The following is an 18,049-nucleotide window of genomic DNA, read 5'->3' as shown; positions in this document are numbered from 1 at the left end:
AAAACTACGCCTTACTATTGCTTTACAAAAGCAATAGAGCAACAGAGAAGACTCGCAACATCAAAGCAATTGCATATCCTTATCGTTGTATTTATTCGATCTCTATAGATAATTCCAGTGAAGTGCATTAGCCGTTGTATAAACATTTTTAAGAAAGAAGAGATAATTTCTTTATTTATTGAATGACGCGTATATCGACGCAATTCATTATAACTCACGTCTTCTTCGCGTTATTTTTATCACACAAATGGACATACAAAGATTTTAGGACGTTGTGGAGAAATGATAATGATAAAATGATAAACACTTTCAAGAAAGTTTATTTTATATTATCGCTATCAATTATAAGTATTACTGTCTTATATACAGCATTATATCAAAGTTATTTTGCCCGGGGTACACACGCTTTCAAATATAAACGCACACAAATGCACTTTACAAACGCACAGTATCTAAAAATAAAAAGAATTATATATTTCCAAGTTTGCATCGAATACGAAAATATTTCTGCCGTAAATATGCATTTGTGTGTGATGCACGCGTAAAGTATAGAAATTAACATACAAAAATATACATTGAATTGTGTACTTGATAGAACAGAATAACTTTGGGTGGGGTGTGACGGAACAATAATAATGGGAAAGTGTATCAAGAACTACTACCAAAAAAAATGCAGGACTCGCTTTCAGTTCTTCCCGTCGTTAAATACAACAATACATCATAAACTCTGTTTGTGTTAATGCAAAAGAGACTGAAAGAATGATTATTACACTAATATAACTATTTTTCAGATGATTATTATACATATAACGCACGTTTCTATCCCAACTTCCCTAGATGATAACTTCTATACATTCGCAAAGTAAAGCGAAATAAAATATTGTAATATTGTTTCATTATACAGCTCATTATGGTATAGTGTATTATGGTCCTTTACGCTAAAATTTTTCAGTACAATCACTGTGAGAAAAATGTTACAATTTTAATTTCATCAGAATAATCATTGCTGTATGTCAAAATCAATTAGAAAATAAGAAAAAAAAAGAATTATAACATTACGCTTTTTGAATGTGAAATCATCTTTGAAATGTGGAAGTTGCATTTACATAACTTAGTTCAACGTTGTGAAGGTACTAGTTTGTTGATGTTGAAAAATTGTACTCTTATATCACTGTATCAGTGTACATATCTGCGTATAAACACACCAATTTCTTTCAATCGCACCTAATATATACAAAAAAGTATTTTCCAGATAAATTAGATATATTAAATAATTGCAATGCAGTTTTATATTCCACTGAACGTATTTGTGTTTGATACAAACTTAGAATCTTGACTGTTACAACTCAATCCAATTGTATGTATTCAATTGCATTCAAGTGTATTTTATGTTCAGTCGTATTATGAATCACTCGATCTTTTATCTTTTTTTTTTTTTTTTTTTACTTTGATTTTATGTAAAATGATCAAGTCTAAGGTTTACTTATACAATAGTGATCTTATGTGAAAAACTTTATAAGCGACACCGGATAAAATAACAAAGACAAAGCATTGTGCAAGAATACAAATAGAAAGCAATAAGCAGATAGTAAGAACTAGAGCACAGATGTTGATATATAGTCGTGTTTCGTATCAAGTCTGGCTCTTACTGTTCTTCTTTTAGTAGAGATTTTATATCGAAAAACTTTTTATTTTTCTTCCCTTGAAATAGAATCATAATTTACTTTCGATACACAATTATAATTCAAATAAGTATGTTCATTATTCAACATTACGTAACACTAATGACTAGACTTCATGTCATGTTGCTATTTGTACTCTTGCACAATGGCACGGTTTTATCTTTGTTGGTTCATCGATGCCACTTTGCTTTCTTTCAGCAAAACATTGCTTTAGAAACAATACGAGATCGAAAACGTTCAAATAGCAACGATCCGTTGCAGGTACAATGTATGTTTTAATATTCTTTGGAATTTGTGATATGTTACGTATGTGTGCTTCATACACAACTAACAATTTTTATAATACTGATTACACATATATCTTTATTCTTCAGCTTTTGCCAAGAAGAGATACTGATTACATATCCATATATACAATCGAATATGGGAACATCTATTTACTCGTACAACAATCACAACGTACATTCAGCATATCAGTGTCATGGCGAAATAATCTCTTCCAATAAAATCGAAATGTAAAGTTAACGTTCGACAAGATTTTAGTTTGTACCTGCAGATCGGTATGTTACATGAGTCATGTCATTTAGTTTTGCTTACAACCGATCGCTATCAGTCTTCAATGATGGTGAATAGAAAATACGGTAGAACTTCGCAGGTACTTTATCACAAGGATAAAGACACTATGGGATATACGCTGGTACGGTAAGGGTCACAGGCTTACGGCAAACTCCGCATATTTTCATATTCTTCGCACATTCTGCACATGCTAACAAGTGCCCACACGGGATGAATAACATTCGTAATTCTCTATTGTAGCAAATTTTGCACATCCTTGCATCCTTATCGACTGATTTCTCGCATTTGACAGTAGATTCTCCCTCGGTGCTGCCCTCGCATGATTCCGCAGTAGATTCTGCAATAGATCCTGCACTGGATCCTGCACTGGATCCTGCACTAGATCCTGCACTCTCAATACCAGTGTCGTCTGAGGTAATCGAGTTTTGAGAGCTATTACCAGCAAGACTTTCATCAACCTTCACATTTAATGTTTCGACCACCACTTCAGCATTTTCGGGTGGATTGTAAGTTTCCTGAAATAATTCCAAATTTTATTTTTGCTCAGCCTACCTATTTCAATATTCTACATACATTAAATATTCTACAAATGTATGTCAATGACACAAATAGCACAATTCAAATAATAAAACAAATATTTTGTTAAAGATAAATATTTGATAAAATATTTACCGGTGTGAAATATGTTCTTCTAGTAACTTGTGATACAAAATCCCTTCCTTTGACCATGAGCAGATAAGGGCAGTAATCAAACCACTTGGCATGCTGCTCCCAAACATTATCTTCTGGTTCCCAATCTCTTAATCCTCCTCCACAATGGTAACACAATGTTTGGTCACCGCTTCCTGTGTAATAAAAACCAGCTGTTGCTAGTTCTTCTTTAGTTTGCGACATTGCTCTAGGCCATGTTTCAAATGTACGTAATCTGTCATCATAGCTAGCAAATTCAGGGTGTTTCGGTCTTGTTGCACTAAGCTCTCCAAAGTCGAATGTCATTTCATCTGGTAAGTCATTATCTGGACCAGAAAAAGGCATGTACACCACACCATAAGGTCCGCATACATCTATTCCCTTAGGTACAGGTTCCGGAACAGTATTGGGATCTGTACCAATTGGTACATTGCCGCATGGGATATTACGTACAAATCTACATTTTCCAGACCACCGTTGGTGATCGACCATTGGATTGTCATCCGCTTGCCATTGGCATATTTCTATTTGACATTCAAAACATTTTACTTTGTCCCTATCACCTGTGTAATAAAATCCAGATGCTGCAAGTTTGTCTGGTTTTACCCATGGACATGGCCAGTTCTTGAAGCTATTCAAACGAGCACACTCTAATCGGTAATCAATATTGTCAACTTCATCTGCTTCTTTAATTAATAAATCGGACTTTAATTGTGAATTCAGTAACAAACAATCCGAAGGGCTGAGGAAACGTTCAATGCATTCAGTCATCTTTTCAATATATTGCTTTGTTTTACCTTTAAACCTGTAAAGAAGAGACAATATATCAATAGACACATGAATTTCATGAAATAATAAAAAGTGATATTAAAATTTGTATATCAACTAATTATTAATACAAAAAATAAATCTAATTTTCCTTATATTTATAGATTGTTAATAATTCCAATTGGGTGTTGTAAAAAGAAAAACTCCAGAAAATTCTACCAGCATTTTAGCAAATTTAAATGTACTTTTTATCAACTTAATTTTAAGACGTTGTCTTACTTTTGCACTATGCACTGATGAAACCAATATAGTCAATTATACAAAATCCAAACGAATGAAACGACATGACTCGACATGATTAAAAAAAAAGAAAACTTAGAAAACTCCGCAGGCACTCTAAGGTCTGATCTATAACAGGTCTGTTCTTTATAACTGAACTGGCTGCACTAGTTCCAGGGCTGATCAACTCCCGTGTATTTTGTATTAACCGTGTTTGCAGCGTCACCTATCTTACCACAGAACCTACAAGGAACTAAAAATTAATATAGCGCCCAACCCGCCCGATTCAAAATATATATATATGCCTGTATGTAAATATAAATATATATATATATTTATATATATATATATATATATATATATATATATATTAGTTTTTCACAATTTTTTTACACTTATATTTAAATTTTAGTTCACCGATCTCCCCTGTGGTAAGATAGACGGCGCTGCAAACACAGTCAACGAAAGGTCCATAAGAGTGATTTAGCTCTGACTAGTTCAGAGTTTATCTTTTTGCCTTCACATTGGAAGGAGAAAGATAAGTGCAGCCAGTTCGGCTATAAAGAACAGGACTTATTGTGCTTCTTGTATAATTGTTTCTTGCTCTCTGCCTTTCGTAATTTGCTTTTTATGTGTTTGTCGTATGGAGTCAAGAAACATCGTGATTTACAATTTCTTCTTTCTGAACTTCCGAAGAAAAATATGCCTTTACGTAAAAGCAAAAAGGCAAAAAATCACAAAGCATGTTGCACATCGAACTTAAGAGGTATCCACACTTTTCGTTTCTTTTCTAATCTAACCTAACCTAACCTAACTTGAGATATTAAAGTGTTCACGTGATTCTCGAGTGCACAGGAAATTGTTGCGTAGAAAGGTCCTGCCATCTAGGAACAGCGTCTGCTTATTGCTCAACTGCACGCGCAAGATTTCAGACGTACACATATGTTCTACACAAAGTGCATATGCTCAAATAATGTATACACTCAAATAGCGGTTTTCTACCCACGAAGCTGTTATTGTACGCGAATAAGGAGAATTCGCTTCCTCCGTATGTTACCAACACACGCAAAAGGAATACATCGTTGCGACATCGAACACATAGAACGCAATGTGGCCTTTATTCTCGTTCTTATTACGTTACATGGAATGTGGCGTTTCAGAGAATTGATAACGTAAGAATCGACCGCTTTTAGCGCATTTTAAATTTTATCGGAGAATATCGAGAATTGGAAAGCTCAACAAAAATGCAAAATTTCGTTTATATTAAGGTACTTGAATCGTAAATATTTTCTTTCAAAAACATTGATGATTTGCACGTGTTTGAATACGAAATAAATACTAGCTAGAATCTTTATAATGTTAGAATGAAGATATTTGCGAGAGAGAAAGAGAGTGCTGAGTGCTCTTTCATGGAACGTCGCTACAGTACTATATCTAAGATCCGTAATAAATTCCAATGAATTCCTGTCTCAGAAACCTTCTCAGAAATGTCTACTTTTATAGAATGAAAAGAAACGCCTCAGTCATGACGGCAGAGAGAAGCAATGTGTGCGTCGGATATTGAGACGAGTCATCTATTACACACTGACAACACCCTAATCTTCAGTAACACTGACATATGTATTTCTCATATTTGTTCTGAATGAGCAAGAGGCGTTTTATCTCCTTATTTAACTCGGAAACACCCACTTCCTTCAAGAAAGTGTCTCCCAAAATCGAGACACTGAAAATGTTCAAGGTACTGTTAGTACTTTTAGAAAAATTCCATAAGCAATATTGTCTTTTTGATCAATTCAAAGTAGATTTTTTTTAACAAAAAAATGTTTTAAATACATTTTACATCGTAATTTTTTAATTTTTAATATCACAACCTTCGAATAAAAAACATGTGATAAGATAACTCAATATCCATTTTTTAGCCTTGAAGTTAAGAGATTCTGATTTTCGATTACATGGAATTCGATGACTATTGGCCGATTTCGCTAAAATCGATTAATCGCTAAAGGCGAATCAATTGATGAAAAAATTCTTTTGAAACTCGTCTCAATGTTTTATAACAGCCGGATATATCGCTGAATGACGCATCAAAACGTTCGAAGTACACGTTCGTATTATAAACATGTGCTTATATTACTTATCGCCGAGCGAATTGCAAAATGACATCACAGCGTAAAACTTTTCCTTTGGAAATTACTCTATACTCTATAAGTTCATAATTTAGGTATTTACATAAGGTTAAGGATCGGATATAATCTAGTAAGAAATCCTAGAATTTTTGAAGCCATTGCCAGCGTTAATCCAAACTAACGCTCATGTTCTAAGTCTCAAAGGAATTCCAGCATGTCAGGAGAAAGGTTTATCTGTTTTGAGAAAGGTCCTTTATTATTAAAGGTATTATCTCATCTTATCCAAAAATACAGAATAAAATCTTAATCTAATCAAGAATCCACATAAAACATTTATGCCCATTTCCACCAATGTAGATTACCTTTAATCTCGATTCAACTTACTCTTCATCTTTTTCTAGTTCTAAGAATTAGAAAAAGGTAAAGAGTAAGTTGAACCAAGATTAAAATTAATCTACATTGGTGGAATCGGACATTATAGAGTAAATTCCAAAAGAAAGTTTCCTCTCGCATCTGTTTTATCCGATCACAAAGCTGACAAGAAAATGCAAAGTGTATAATCAAAAAACTAAAGACCGATACCAATGTCAACTTCCACATTGTAACAAATTTTGCATTTTTTAGATAGCATTAAACGTAATACAAAATGATGGATATTCGAAGAATTTTGTACAAGAACATCGTAAGTCCATAATTTAGGTATTTACATAAGGTTAAGGACCGAATAAAACCTAGTAAGAAATCCTAGAATTTTTGAAGTCATTGAACGCTCAGGTTATTTTCCAAGTCTCAAAGGAATTTCACGGCATATCAAGAGAAAGGCTTTTCAAAAACTTGTGAAACTCATAAAAGCAATGGAAAAAGAAAAGAAATGATGAATAAGATTGCTAATCAATTTGCCAACATTTGCTAGATTTTTGTGCAAGAAGAAAACAACAATAAGATAAAGAAAAGCAGCATGTGAGAGTCATGTTTATCTGGTGAATTATTTGAGTAAATTATACAAGTACCAAAAAAAATATAATGAGTTTCAAGTACCTCTATTATTAGCTTAATTTTTTTCTTTAATGTATCATACTAATAATAAAATTCTCATTTTCTAATAATTTTATATTATATCTGATATATTTTAATCCAATATAATTCACACATTATTAAAGATCGATTTTAAAAATTTGTTAAAGTCGTCTTTATGATTATATAATTTTTGTTTGGCAACACATAATCTCTTTTAATTGAAAAAAATCTTTTAATTGAAAACAAATTAAAGTCAAAAGGATCTATTTTTATATATAATTTTGTAAAGAACATTGAATAAAAGTAAGACATATTTTCGCACCAATACTTTTCTTACACAATTCATATTTGTTTTCTGAAGTCTGTTTAGTAGGTCTCCAATTATTGTTATTAATGAATTATTTGCTTTCCACAGATTATGTTACACAAATACAGACCCGCCCAACAATATCAGATAAGCGACGCCGTTGACCATCCGTTAAAGAAATGCCGATAAGGAGTGTTGTAAACAAATGCCCATTGAATTGAAGTGCTATCAATCGATGCTATCACGATCAACTGTTCCTCTCACTCATGTTATTTTAATCTTGAGTACTTTTTCACGTTGGGCGTGTTCTACTTTTGCGTAACGCAAGCAGGACGAAAATGGAAAATACATGCTTAAATGGGTGTACGGGAAAGGAAAAGAAAGGAAGGTATGAAATCTTGGATATATCTATTTATTAAAAAACAAACGGGGTGCAATCGATGAAAAACGTACCCGATCAACTTGGCCTGATAGCTGCAATAGGATGCGAACCGTAATGTATTTGTTCTTGCGCGACAGCTTTCCAACAGCTTCCCCGACAGCTTTGTCCTTCGATTCGCTATTTTTTCTTTTCTTCGTTACGCGGATGTGTTTTACGTGAATGTTCTTGTGTTATCGTGTTAAACAAATTTCGAAAAACACAATTCCCCGTCACGAATCTTGACAACGATCACGTCCGACAGACACGAACGGCACATACGTTGTGCTCACGGCTCGTGAGAAATTCGTGAGACTCGACAAAGCACAGAAGTTAAGCTATAGCGTGCATTGGCATAGTTGGTACTGTACTATAGCAAAAATGCAATATGGCGGCTCGAACGACTGTTATGTATGACCTGGCGTTCCTGATAAAATGTCGAATGTACGGAATATACTATAGCAGCGGCGTCATCGTACTGCGCACGGTGTGCTTTCCCTTCCTTATCCCCTTCCTCCGCGGTCGCTCACAGTGCTCACAGTCAACGATGTAGCTAGCAACATTCGTGTGGTGAGAGCAAAATCCGAGATTAATGCCCGGTTCCACCAACATAGATTAACTTCAATCTCAATTCGACTTATTCTTCATCTTCTTCTAATTTTTAGAACTAGAAAAAGATGAAGAGTAAGTTGAATTGAGATTAAAATTAATCTATATTGATGGAAATGGGCATAATGCACTTTTTTTTGTTTTATTTATGAAATGTATGATTCTTTTGTTACGTGCTTAATATCAGTAAATTACGGAACAAATCCACGGGTTATTCTCGAAATTCCTCGTTCAAATATTAACCCTTAATCCCGACGGTTCTTTTCGGCACCTTTAATCCCGACTCATGGGTTGCTTTGCGTCTTTGCGTTATTTGGATCAGTAAAAACGCTTTAAAAAATCTGAAAAAATTCATGGAGCTTCTTTCAACCTTCAACTTGAAGTCCCAATTATAATATTTCGATAAAAATTATTTTTTTATATAGTTTGTTATTAAGAAATGGAGGTACCTTACAGCACTTTGAAATTTCGCTTGGGTCGAAAACGACCCATGAGTCGGGATTAAGGGTTAATTTTAGATACATAATATTTTAACATGCCATGATTATTTGGAATACAAAATGTTCGCTTCAATTCTTTTTAAGTTTGTAGAACATAACGGACAAATAATACAGATAAGCTACAAAGAAAAAAGAGTTTTTCCCTAAAAGAAGATACGAAGGTCGTTATGGGACTCGAAGGATCTTTTTCTTATCAGGCCTAGTTACAACATTGAATCGCGGTTGATAGGTCTGGCATTTACACGCGTCCGAGCATTAACGTCCTATAGCATGAGCAGCAATGGCGACGGGAAGAGAAGGCCGCGAGCAAAAGGTCGCCGATGCTGGTTTCACTCAAGCGCGTTACGAACAAACTCTCACGCAACGCTATCGCAATTGGAATTCCGCGCAATGCCACGATAATAAGCGTGGGTTTCGTTGTCCATGCCTACGATATGGTTCAATACCGAGAAGCAAACTTAGGTAGTTCTTTTATACAAAGTCTACTTTATCGAGCACATCCCGCCGCGTTGCAATGCGGTGGGTCTGTATTCTTTTGTGTTATTTGACACTTCCTGCCATTAAAAGAATTTGGAATACCAAGGGGTTTCCAAATATCTGAGATATCCTAAATGTCCAACTATCTTAAGTATCTCTAGGGACTTGTTTCCCAACGTTTCTGATTTGGAAACGTTAGATTTCGGTTATGCTCTAAAAGGATCCGCAGGATTAATTTAAGAAAAATAGACTGCTTAGGAGATTACTTCAGGAATAAGCAATTTGTCTGCAATCAGCTACTGCAATTTGCATGAAAAACTTTATTAAATAACTTTATTAAATTTTATCACGTGTATTGTTGATTGGATCATGTTAAATGGTTTTTCCGAAATTTATCTCGTCATCAGAAATATACAGTTATTAGGGTTACGCAGTTTAGATGATATACAATCAAATAATGATTTTTAAAAGATGTTTTTTATAACTATACCACATATTTACAAATTCTATACTACAGATTTAACCACAGAAAATTACATTTGTTGTAAGCACAGAAAATTACATTTTAAACTCTTGATCATAAAATTCTAATCACAAAATATAATTTAATATTAATGTGATATAGAATGAAAATAAATTCATATTATTTAATTTTTAAATTTTTACTTATTAAAAAAGATTTACAACATTGTAAAATATTTAATGTATAATGAATTTTATAATAATAATAATAATTTATTGCAAAGAATTTTTTTATTGTGTAAAAGATATTCGACTTTTGTGTGGTATCTGTGAACCGTGTGAAATGCTGCTGCGAACATTATCGCGTGCATTCCTTTCAAATGCATCATTATTCACCGTCACACTTCCGGGAAAAACTTACAATAGTCGTTATAGTTTTACTGCATCAATTGCAATTTACCTGCGTATCATTATGTAGAATTATTACTGTATATGAATAAATATGCTTGAACGGAGCAGCTAACATGCAGTTATATGTTACAGGATTCATTCATGGTGAAGTAACCAGGCAAAATTTTAGCATATTAGAAGTACACATTTTATGAATGAACTTATATCTACGGGACAGAACATATGAGACTGTACACGACGGATCTTAAAGTGGATGGAATGTGGACGGAATGTGGAGTCAAATCATTCCGGTTCAGGTTCAGACGCATACTATGAATCGTTCGACAAGTCCTTTTCTTTGAAAAATACCGGAGGTCCGGCGCCACTTTTTCACAGCAATTTATCAAACAGCAGGACGTTTGAAAAGGTACTATCTGATCCGAAATTTTATAGTTATTACACGGTTTCAAAAAAATGGAATTCCATAAAGTAAAAAATATATGCACCTATGCGAATGAATTTAGAAACAAAATGAATAAAATGCAATTTATTTATATTTAATGAGATGTAACTATTTAGATTATCAACAGTTTGTTATTTATAAATTCTTTATTTCAAGTACCAAATCATCAGATATATAGTTCACATTACTTACATTTTTTTAAATAAATCAATAATAGTCGACGAATTAGTCATATTTGGAAAAATATATTAAATTTAATTGTAGATAAAAACTATATGCGATAAGAATATTGTGACGAATATTGCACCTTTCTATGAGCTTTTCTGGAAAATACACATAATTTACAAAACGAGAATTAACAATTGAGTAAATATGAAGCCAATATTAATACTTGTAAAGTGGAATGTAAGAAAAAAATAATTGCTCGTTCAAAAACAAACAAAAAAATTTATTACAAAACATTTCAAAGGGAAATGCTCATTAGCATATGTGCATATAAATCATATCTAACAGAAATTAGTAGAAAGTAAAATTATATAATTTTTTATACTTATGCCCCTTATGTGCATACACGTAAATTGGATTGATATAACAGCAATTTATGAAGTACAAAAAACTTTATTTCACTTACATAAAAAATATTACAATCTTTTTCATTTTCGTTACTTATCGCTCTTCTGCGTACTTAAAGCGTTTTGGTATCCGTTTACAAAACTCAGCACAAGGTTAGTGCATCATCATTGTGTCACATTGCATTAATAAATGATGATATCATATAAGTAGGAATAAATTATCTTGTTTGGACGGATGTAGTGTAGTATTATAATTAAAACATAATTAAACGGTCGATATATATGTTTTGTCTTTCGTTAATGCCATCGAGTTTTTTTTAAACAAAAAAAATGTGAATTTTTTTAAACTTTTCTATATAAAATTTTATATTACAATACGAAGAATTTTTTCGGTCTGTATTAAAAAATCTCTGGTATATTTATAATAAATATTTTACGGACTCTTAATATCTATTTTAATAATTCTGTAAAACGGTTAGTTCTTATTTATCGTAAAATCTTTATATAATACAAATCACACACATCTTATCTAATCACTATGATCAGGCATATATAATGAAACATCACATATGCAGAATTTCTGTTTCTTCTAACGATTCTTAAATAAAAAATAATTGATGAAATTTTCGATAAAAAATAAGAAGTTTTATCAGATATTTTATCACAAAACTTTAACTAACTTACGAAATGTGCATATAAATTATTTTAAAATTGTAAAAGAAAGTCATAAAATATTGAAGGTTTTTTTGTATTCAAAAGCGTTATAATATACATTGTACATATTCATATAAAATGCATTAAATACTTTGTTTTTATTTATCGCTACAAGGAATTCTGTATGTATGTAATCATAATGGTATGAATAAAATTAATGTCTGAATGATTATAAGTTTTACGACAAATATAAATTATTTTTTTTTAGATTTTTTGTACGATTTATTAAATTATTAAATTATTTATTTGGTACTAGAAGTCTTTCTTTGTTTCTTAATTTAAGTTATCTTTATTTTGGTTTTTCAAGCAAAAAATAAATAAACTGCATTTTAAACACCTAGTACATCAATATTACGTAATCGTAAAATTGTAACACATGGATTTGTCAATTTACATAAAGGAACTAATATTAGAAAATATACTCTCTAAATTTCTTGGAGTGAAATCTCACTCTTTTGGAATGAAAAGTCACTCCAAGTAATGACGAAAATACTGCCAGTCGAAGTGGAGTGAAATTTCATTTTTCGAAAAAGTGAAATCGGGACGTCTGAAAACGTCATTTTTGACATCTTTTCGACATGATGTCTACGTATTTAAGATGTCTTATATCTCGACATAAGTATCTTAAAGATTTTGGACATGCGTGTTGTCTGGGATTTTGTTAATGTTTTCGATAGAAATTAACTACTTTCCCAATTACTTCCCGATTATGGGATAATTACTATTTCGAACTACGTACAAAATACAGAACGTACAGAACCTCCCCCGGTTCTGACATTACCAACGAGAAGGCGATTTCACTTTAAGTTGGAATGAAGTTTGGAGCGCTAACACCACATGGAGTGAACTGGTCAGAGACTCCATGATTAGAATAAAAACTTCACTCCAAAAAATTTAGAGAGTAATATATGAAAATAATAATAAATATGGAAAATATTTTATTAATTATTATAAATATTTATAAATAAATTTAAGAAAATTTAATAAATAAAATTTGTTATGAATTGATGCGGACAACTTATCAGAAATAATCTTCAATTAGGACTTTAATTAAAGTATTCAAATATATAAAATTTTCTTAAATTTATTCATTATTCTCATCTAATGTTAATTTTTATTATGGAAATTATATAGTTATTATATAGTTATTACATATATTAACGTAAATATACGTTATTTATTATAATACTGATGATACACCGGTAGTACTGATGGATAAATAAAATATTTTCCATATGCGTTCGGCGAAAACCTGAATATTTAGTGCATATTTATTAAACATTAAAATATCATTTCATAATCTATATTTATATATATGACTAAGAATTTTATAATGAAAACTGACCATCATAATATAATGTACGTGAATATCTACAAACTGATACGTTATAATGAGTCATGTCATTAAACGTCATTTAAAAAACTAAACGTCTATTAACCGCTCCGGAGTATACCGGAGTGTACGTCAAAATATATCAATGTTATTACGGTTAAGACTAATACAATAGAACGATCCATTTAGCATAGACTCGACTTGCATAGATTGTCATTCGTACGATGATTATAAGCTATAGATGTGTTCTTCTATTGTAATAATAGAGGCTTGTTACCAAGCTTGGTTAGATTTGGCTTGGTTAGAGAAAATTTTTGGACGGGTCAGTTATGATATCTATGTTTAAATACTGAAGATTACGATGAATCAGAAGTTTTTGATTCGCGCAATGAGTCCGTTTCTGTTTTCGCTTCAGGTACACATTGGTCGTCATTTTTTGTCGATTGTCTCTTTGTTTGTACCTTTTTGGATTTTATAAATGGGCACTCAGAAGCCCATTTGTTGTGTTCATTTATCGGATTATCCGATGGCTCCCAATTTATCAGACCTATTCCACAATAGTAACAAAATGTTCGATCAGAAACTCCGGAGTAAAAAAAACCAGCAGCCGCCATGTCCTCCTTCTTTTGAGATTTTTCTTTAGGCCATGATTGAAAGGATTGTAATCTTTCCGTGTAGGAAGTGTACTTAGGATACTCAACACCTATTATATCATTGACCTCAACTGTACTCTTGGTGTCCGATTTCGCGTCGAAAAAAACATCAATCTTGGTATCAGGATTCTTTCCGGGGAAGTTCGTATTAGAACTCATCTTATTTCCTTCTTCTGTATTTAGGTTATTTTCCGGACCGGAATTAGGCTTGTATGTCAAACCGTAGAGTCCGCATATATCCTTCCCCCTACTGTATGATGGAATTGTTTTAGGATCAACGCCAATCGGTACATTTCCACAAGGGATGTTGCGGACGAAACGGCATCTTGCGGACCACCGTTGATGTTCCGTCATAGGATTGTCACCTTGCTGCCATCCGCTTAAAAAATATTTGCATTCGAAACATTTCACTGTATCTTTTTCACCGGTGTAATAAAATCCAGCAGCCGCGAGTTTCTTTGGTTCCATAAACGGCACGGTCCAATTGAAAAAACTGCCCACTCTTGCGATCTCGAATCGGTAATCAGTGTAATCTACTACGTCAGACGTCATTGACTTTGGTGAATGCGATAGATGATTTAAATTCCCTCTTAAATCTTCGTATCTGGAATAATCAACTGCGGTCATTCTTCCTTTTATTTTTCTGAGGGATGTTTGAAGGAAAGTTGAAATCTGAAAAAAGGAGATAAACAAAATTTATTTAAAAATTATTCCCATATAATTTTTTCGAATGCACTTGAATAATAATGGCAAATATAAATATTTATGCTTGAGGTATACATAAAAAAACATAAAAAATTTCAAGATTAAATTTAATATAAATTAAACAAAAAGAATCACATAGTCCAGTGATCCATTTAATAAATACGAAGAATCCAAATTTTTCTAACGCCCATGACTCATTGTGGGGACCTTATATTGGGGACCTTCAACATTCTATTATCTACGAACTTTAATATGCGATACTTTTCAAATAGTAGAGATATTTATTTCTATGCAGGTAAAAAGTGTGTCTGGAAATTCCTAATCGTTCAGAAATTCTGGAATTCGAGATTTGTCACGAAGTGGAAATTTATGAATAGTGGTGCAACGTGGTTATCCGTCTGCTATTCGCATACAAGCACGCGTGTAGAATAGATCTATCTACCTACCCTGAGAGATGCTTTAGAAAATAATTTCGATCTGTCTCTTTCTTTCGCGATTTTTTAATACGAAAAGCGTGTCCTACAGATGTGCCACACACTATATAATAACACTGTTCCGCTGTGACCTGCAATATTACGGTCGATATATCATACAAATTTCTTGCTCGGGATATGTTACCTAAATTTGTAAAATATTAATTATTCAAAATAATATACAAACAAATAATTAAATGTGAAATAAGTATACAAATACAAAAGCTATTTTTCTTCCCGTCAACACTTATGTGATTTTATATTTTTAGTTCACAGTTATTGTTTTCGAACGCGAACAATAACTGTTGCTGGAGCAACAGTAATAATTAATTTCAATCGCACAGTAAGACATGCACTTTCCTACTGACACTGAAATCTCTAACATTTCTATAAAATGTACTATTCCCCTTCCTGAATGTGAGGATTCTAATAATTACGGAAATCAGAAGAATTACGTCAGTATTTTCGTGCGTCATAAATATATCAGGAAATAAATAATATTAAGCGCTGTTGTGTAATATACATGGAATTATATATAATATCTATTAATCGATTAATGGCAATGTTTCTTGATTCTTATGCAATATGATGTAATTTGGCGTAGGAGAAAAAGAATTGTGAGTTTATCAATTCATAAAATTCAATTTTACTGAAGCTTTACATATATTTGAAGAAATTTAATAGACTGACACACACATGTGATAAAATGTTAAAATTGGTAAAACATAAAATTTAAAAAAATTATAAATTTTTTGAAAAATAAATTTTAATAAAAATAGAATTCTATTCAAAAAATATTTTTTTCCATTTTGGAAAAGATTTTACTTTTTAACATTTAAAAAATTTGGCAGAAACTTGATAAAAGCATTATTGTAACCAAATCAATAGACAACTACTCAAAAACATCTCATTAGTATGCTTGCGCAATTTTTTAAGGACAATGGGCTGTATTCATAGTCCGTTCTTATATTCAAAATCGTCTTAAGCACCGACTTATATTCGCTCTCTTCGTCACACATAGATTGTGTCACTATTGTGGTTCAATATTATTGCATTATTAATTATAGATTAGTAATTTTACGATAAAGCTTAATGAACGATATTTTACATTGTATGAAACTTTTGTCAGTATTTAAAGTTCCTAAAAAAAGATATTAAAAATAATCGTTAAGATAAGATACAGTATCGCTCGAATCTGTTACTATCCACAATAGCATTCTATATACAATTGTTATTCCACAATTTTTAATAATTAAAACATTGATAAAGGTTTCTATGGAAAAATTTTAAACTGACATTCCCCAGATTAGTTCACAACCCCCAGATTATATCCCCATTCGACGGGTTCTTTGGGTCGATAAGCAAAGCCAGCTGACGAATAATGACATCAATAGCATGAATGATATTCTTTCGAAGCCTCGCATCTGCTTCCCTTCGTGGAAATGCTAGATAATAATGATTACGGTTCTAAGAACGATCTCAAAGTACAACGGAAGTCTGAGACAGTCGGTGAAAGAGTAAAAAAAAGAGAGTAGAAGAGAAAGAGACAGAGAGAAAGAGAAAGAGACAAATGTAGATTACGACGAGCGGAATGAAAGAGGAGAGGGTTTCATGTGCCAAGCCGTGCCTTTGTACGAAAGAGAAAGAGCGAAATACGCCATCATGCGTCACGCACGGTGCCATGCATGTTTTCTATATTATTTACATCCTCCTGCTACCTTCCTGTTTCACGATCAAAGCGAAAATCAAAAATAAAACAAACAGTGTGGTCGCGCAGCACAAAGAGATAAAGAAAGAGAGAGAAAGAGAAAAATGTGTGTAGTATATATATTGCGATCTTTCGCAAGAATTTGCGACAGATAACAGTGATAAAGCGACGATAACAGGGGAGAAAGAGGGGAGTGCAATCTTATATCTTCCCCGTAATTTTGTCTGCGCAGGACATATCACTGATAAGGCTGATATCGGCTTACCAACTCCTGTCACAGATGTTTCGCCTATGTGAGTTCAGCCGCAGATAACCCTCGAGACTTGACACGTTTTGATCGACTATTATCGATGGTATAAAACCGAAGTTGTTCTTCCTGTCGATTGATAAGAATTATAGCTGATTAGCGCACGAGGTCACTCGCGCAAAAGCGCTCGTTTCACTTTGGGTTATGACACTCAGGTTCATCAACGTTAGCTCGTTCCGTTCGCTTCACTCGCTTGTGAAGCTCTGCGGCAGTCTCTGCTTTGGCTTTCTATTGTAACGTATCACAAGATAACGATCGGACTGCTTAAGTGACCGTTGTAATATGAAAAAGGGTGTTTTTAGGCATTGCTTGATATAAGCAAGGGAGAAAAAAGGCGTCTATAAAGACCTGAAAAATAATCAGGAATCTCTTATTCATGAATTATACATGAGTCGAACCATATACATACATTCACCATACGCACACACACAATTATGTTGAACCATAGAGAAGGGGATGGTCCTGAGGCAGATGTGAATCAGAGGGTTGATCAGTGAATAATCATTATACAAAAAAAAATGGCGCGAACGGCTACTACTTTTAAATTTAAAAATTTATCTAATTTTTGAAACGTTTAACAAATTATAAGCAATAATTGCAAAATACGATCTTTTTACTTATAAAGCTTATACATAGCTGATTTTGTTTTTACAAAAACTGTAATTTAAAGCTTTATTAATTATAGATTAAAATTAATTAAAAATTAAAAATTGGTTAACAAATTTAACAGTAATCACAGAAATTGAATGATGTTGAGAAATGTAACCAGAAACTACCGATTAGATTAGTGCGATCAAATATCTTGTTATCGGAGTATTAT

The 18,049-nt window shown here is 32.6% G+C and overlaps 2 protein-coding genes across 5 annotated transcripts; both read right to left on the bottom strand.

The window, feature by feature from the left end:
- Window positions 1-302: 302 nt before the first annotated feature.
- LOC105676082 (baculoviral IAP repeat-containing protein 7-B) lies at window positions 303-8,272 on the bottom strand. Of its 2 annotated transcripts, none has more exons than XM_012373681.2 (3): window positions 7,899-8,272; window positions 2,931-3,753; window positions 303-2,773 (listed from the first exon to the last, which is right to left on the bottom strand). In XM_012373681.2, exons 2-3 carry the CDS (start codon window positions 3,717-3,719, stop codon window positions 2,363-2,365), a joined length of 1,200 nt encoding a protein of 399 aa, XP_012229104.1. In that variant the 5' UTR covers window positions 3,720-3,753; window positions 7,899-8,272; the 3' UTR covers window positions 303-2,362. The 2 variants fall into 2 exon arrangements, with proteins under 2 accessions (XP_012229104.1, XP_012229105.1); XM_012373682.2 differs by lacking the exon at window positions 7,899-8,272 and adding an exon at window positions 3,996-4,268.
- Window positions 8,273-11,362: 3,090 nt separating this feature from the next.
- On the bottom strand, window positions 11,363-17,754 carry LOC105676083 (death-associated inhibitor of apoptosis 1). 3 transcript variants are annotated; one of them, XM_012373683.2, is made up of 3 exons: window positions 15,402-15,636; window positions 15,188-15,306; window positions 11,363-14,708 (listed from the first exon to the last, which is right to left on the bottom strand). In XM_012373683.2, the coding sequence occupies exon 3, from the start codon at window positions 14,661-14,663 to the stop codon at window positions 13,740-13,742; it is 924 nt and encodes a 307-aa protein (XP_012229106.2). In that variant the 5' UTR covers window positions 14,664-14,708; window positions 15,188-15,306; window positions 15,402-15,636; the 3' UTR covers window positions 11,363-13,739. The 3 variants fall into 3 exon arrangements, with proteins under 3 accessions (XP_012229106.2, XP_012229107.2, XP_012229108.2); XM_012373684.2 differs by having other exon boundaries at window positions 15,435-15,636; XM_012373685.2 differs by lacking the exons at window positions 15,188-15,306; window positions 15,402-15,636 and adding an exon at window positions 17,188-17,754.
- Between the last annotated feature and the right edge of the window lie 295 nt (window positions 17,755-18,049).

The sequence above is a fragment of the Linepithema humile genome, chromosome 5 (assembly GCF_040581485.1).
Source record: "Linepithema humile isolate Giens D197 chromosome 5, Lhum_UNIL_v1.0, whole genome shotgun sequence".
In the NCBI taxonomy this organism is placed as follows: Eukaryota; Metazoa; Arthropoda; class Insecta; order Hymenoptera; family Formicidae; genus Linepithema; species Linepithema humile.
The sequence above is the reverse complement of the archived record's forward strand: the minus strand, read 5'-3'. Positions and strand labels throughout refer to the sequence as shown.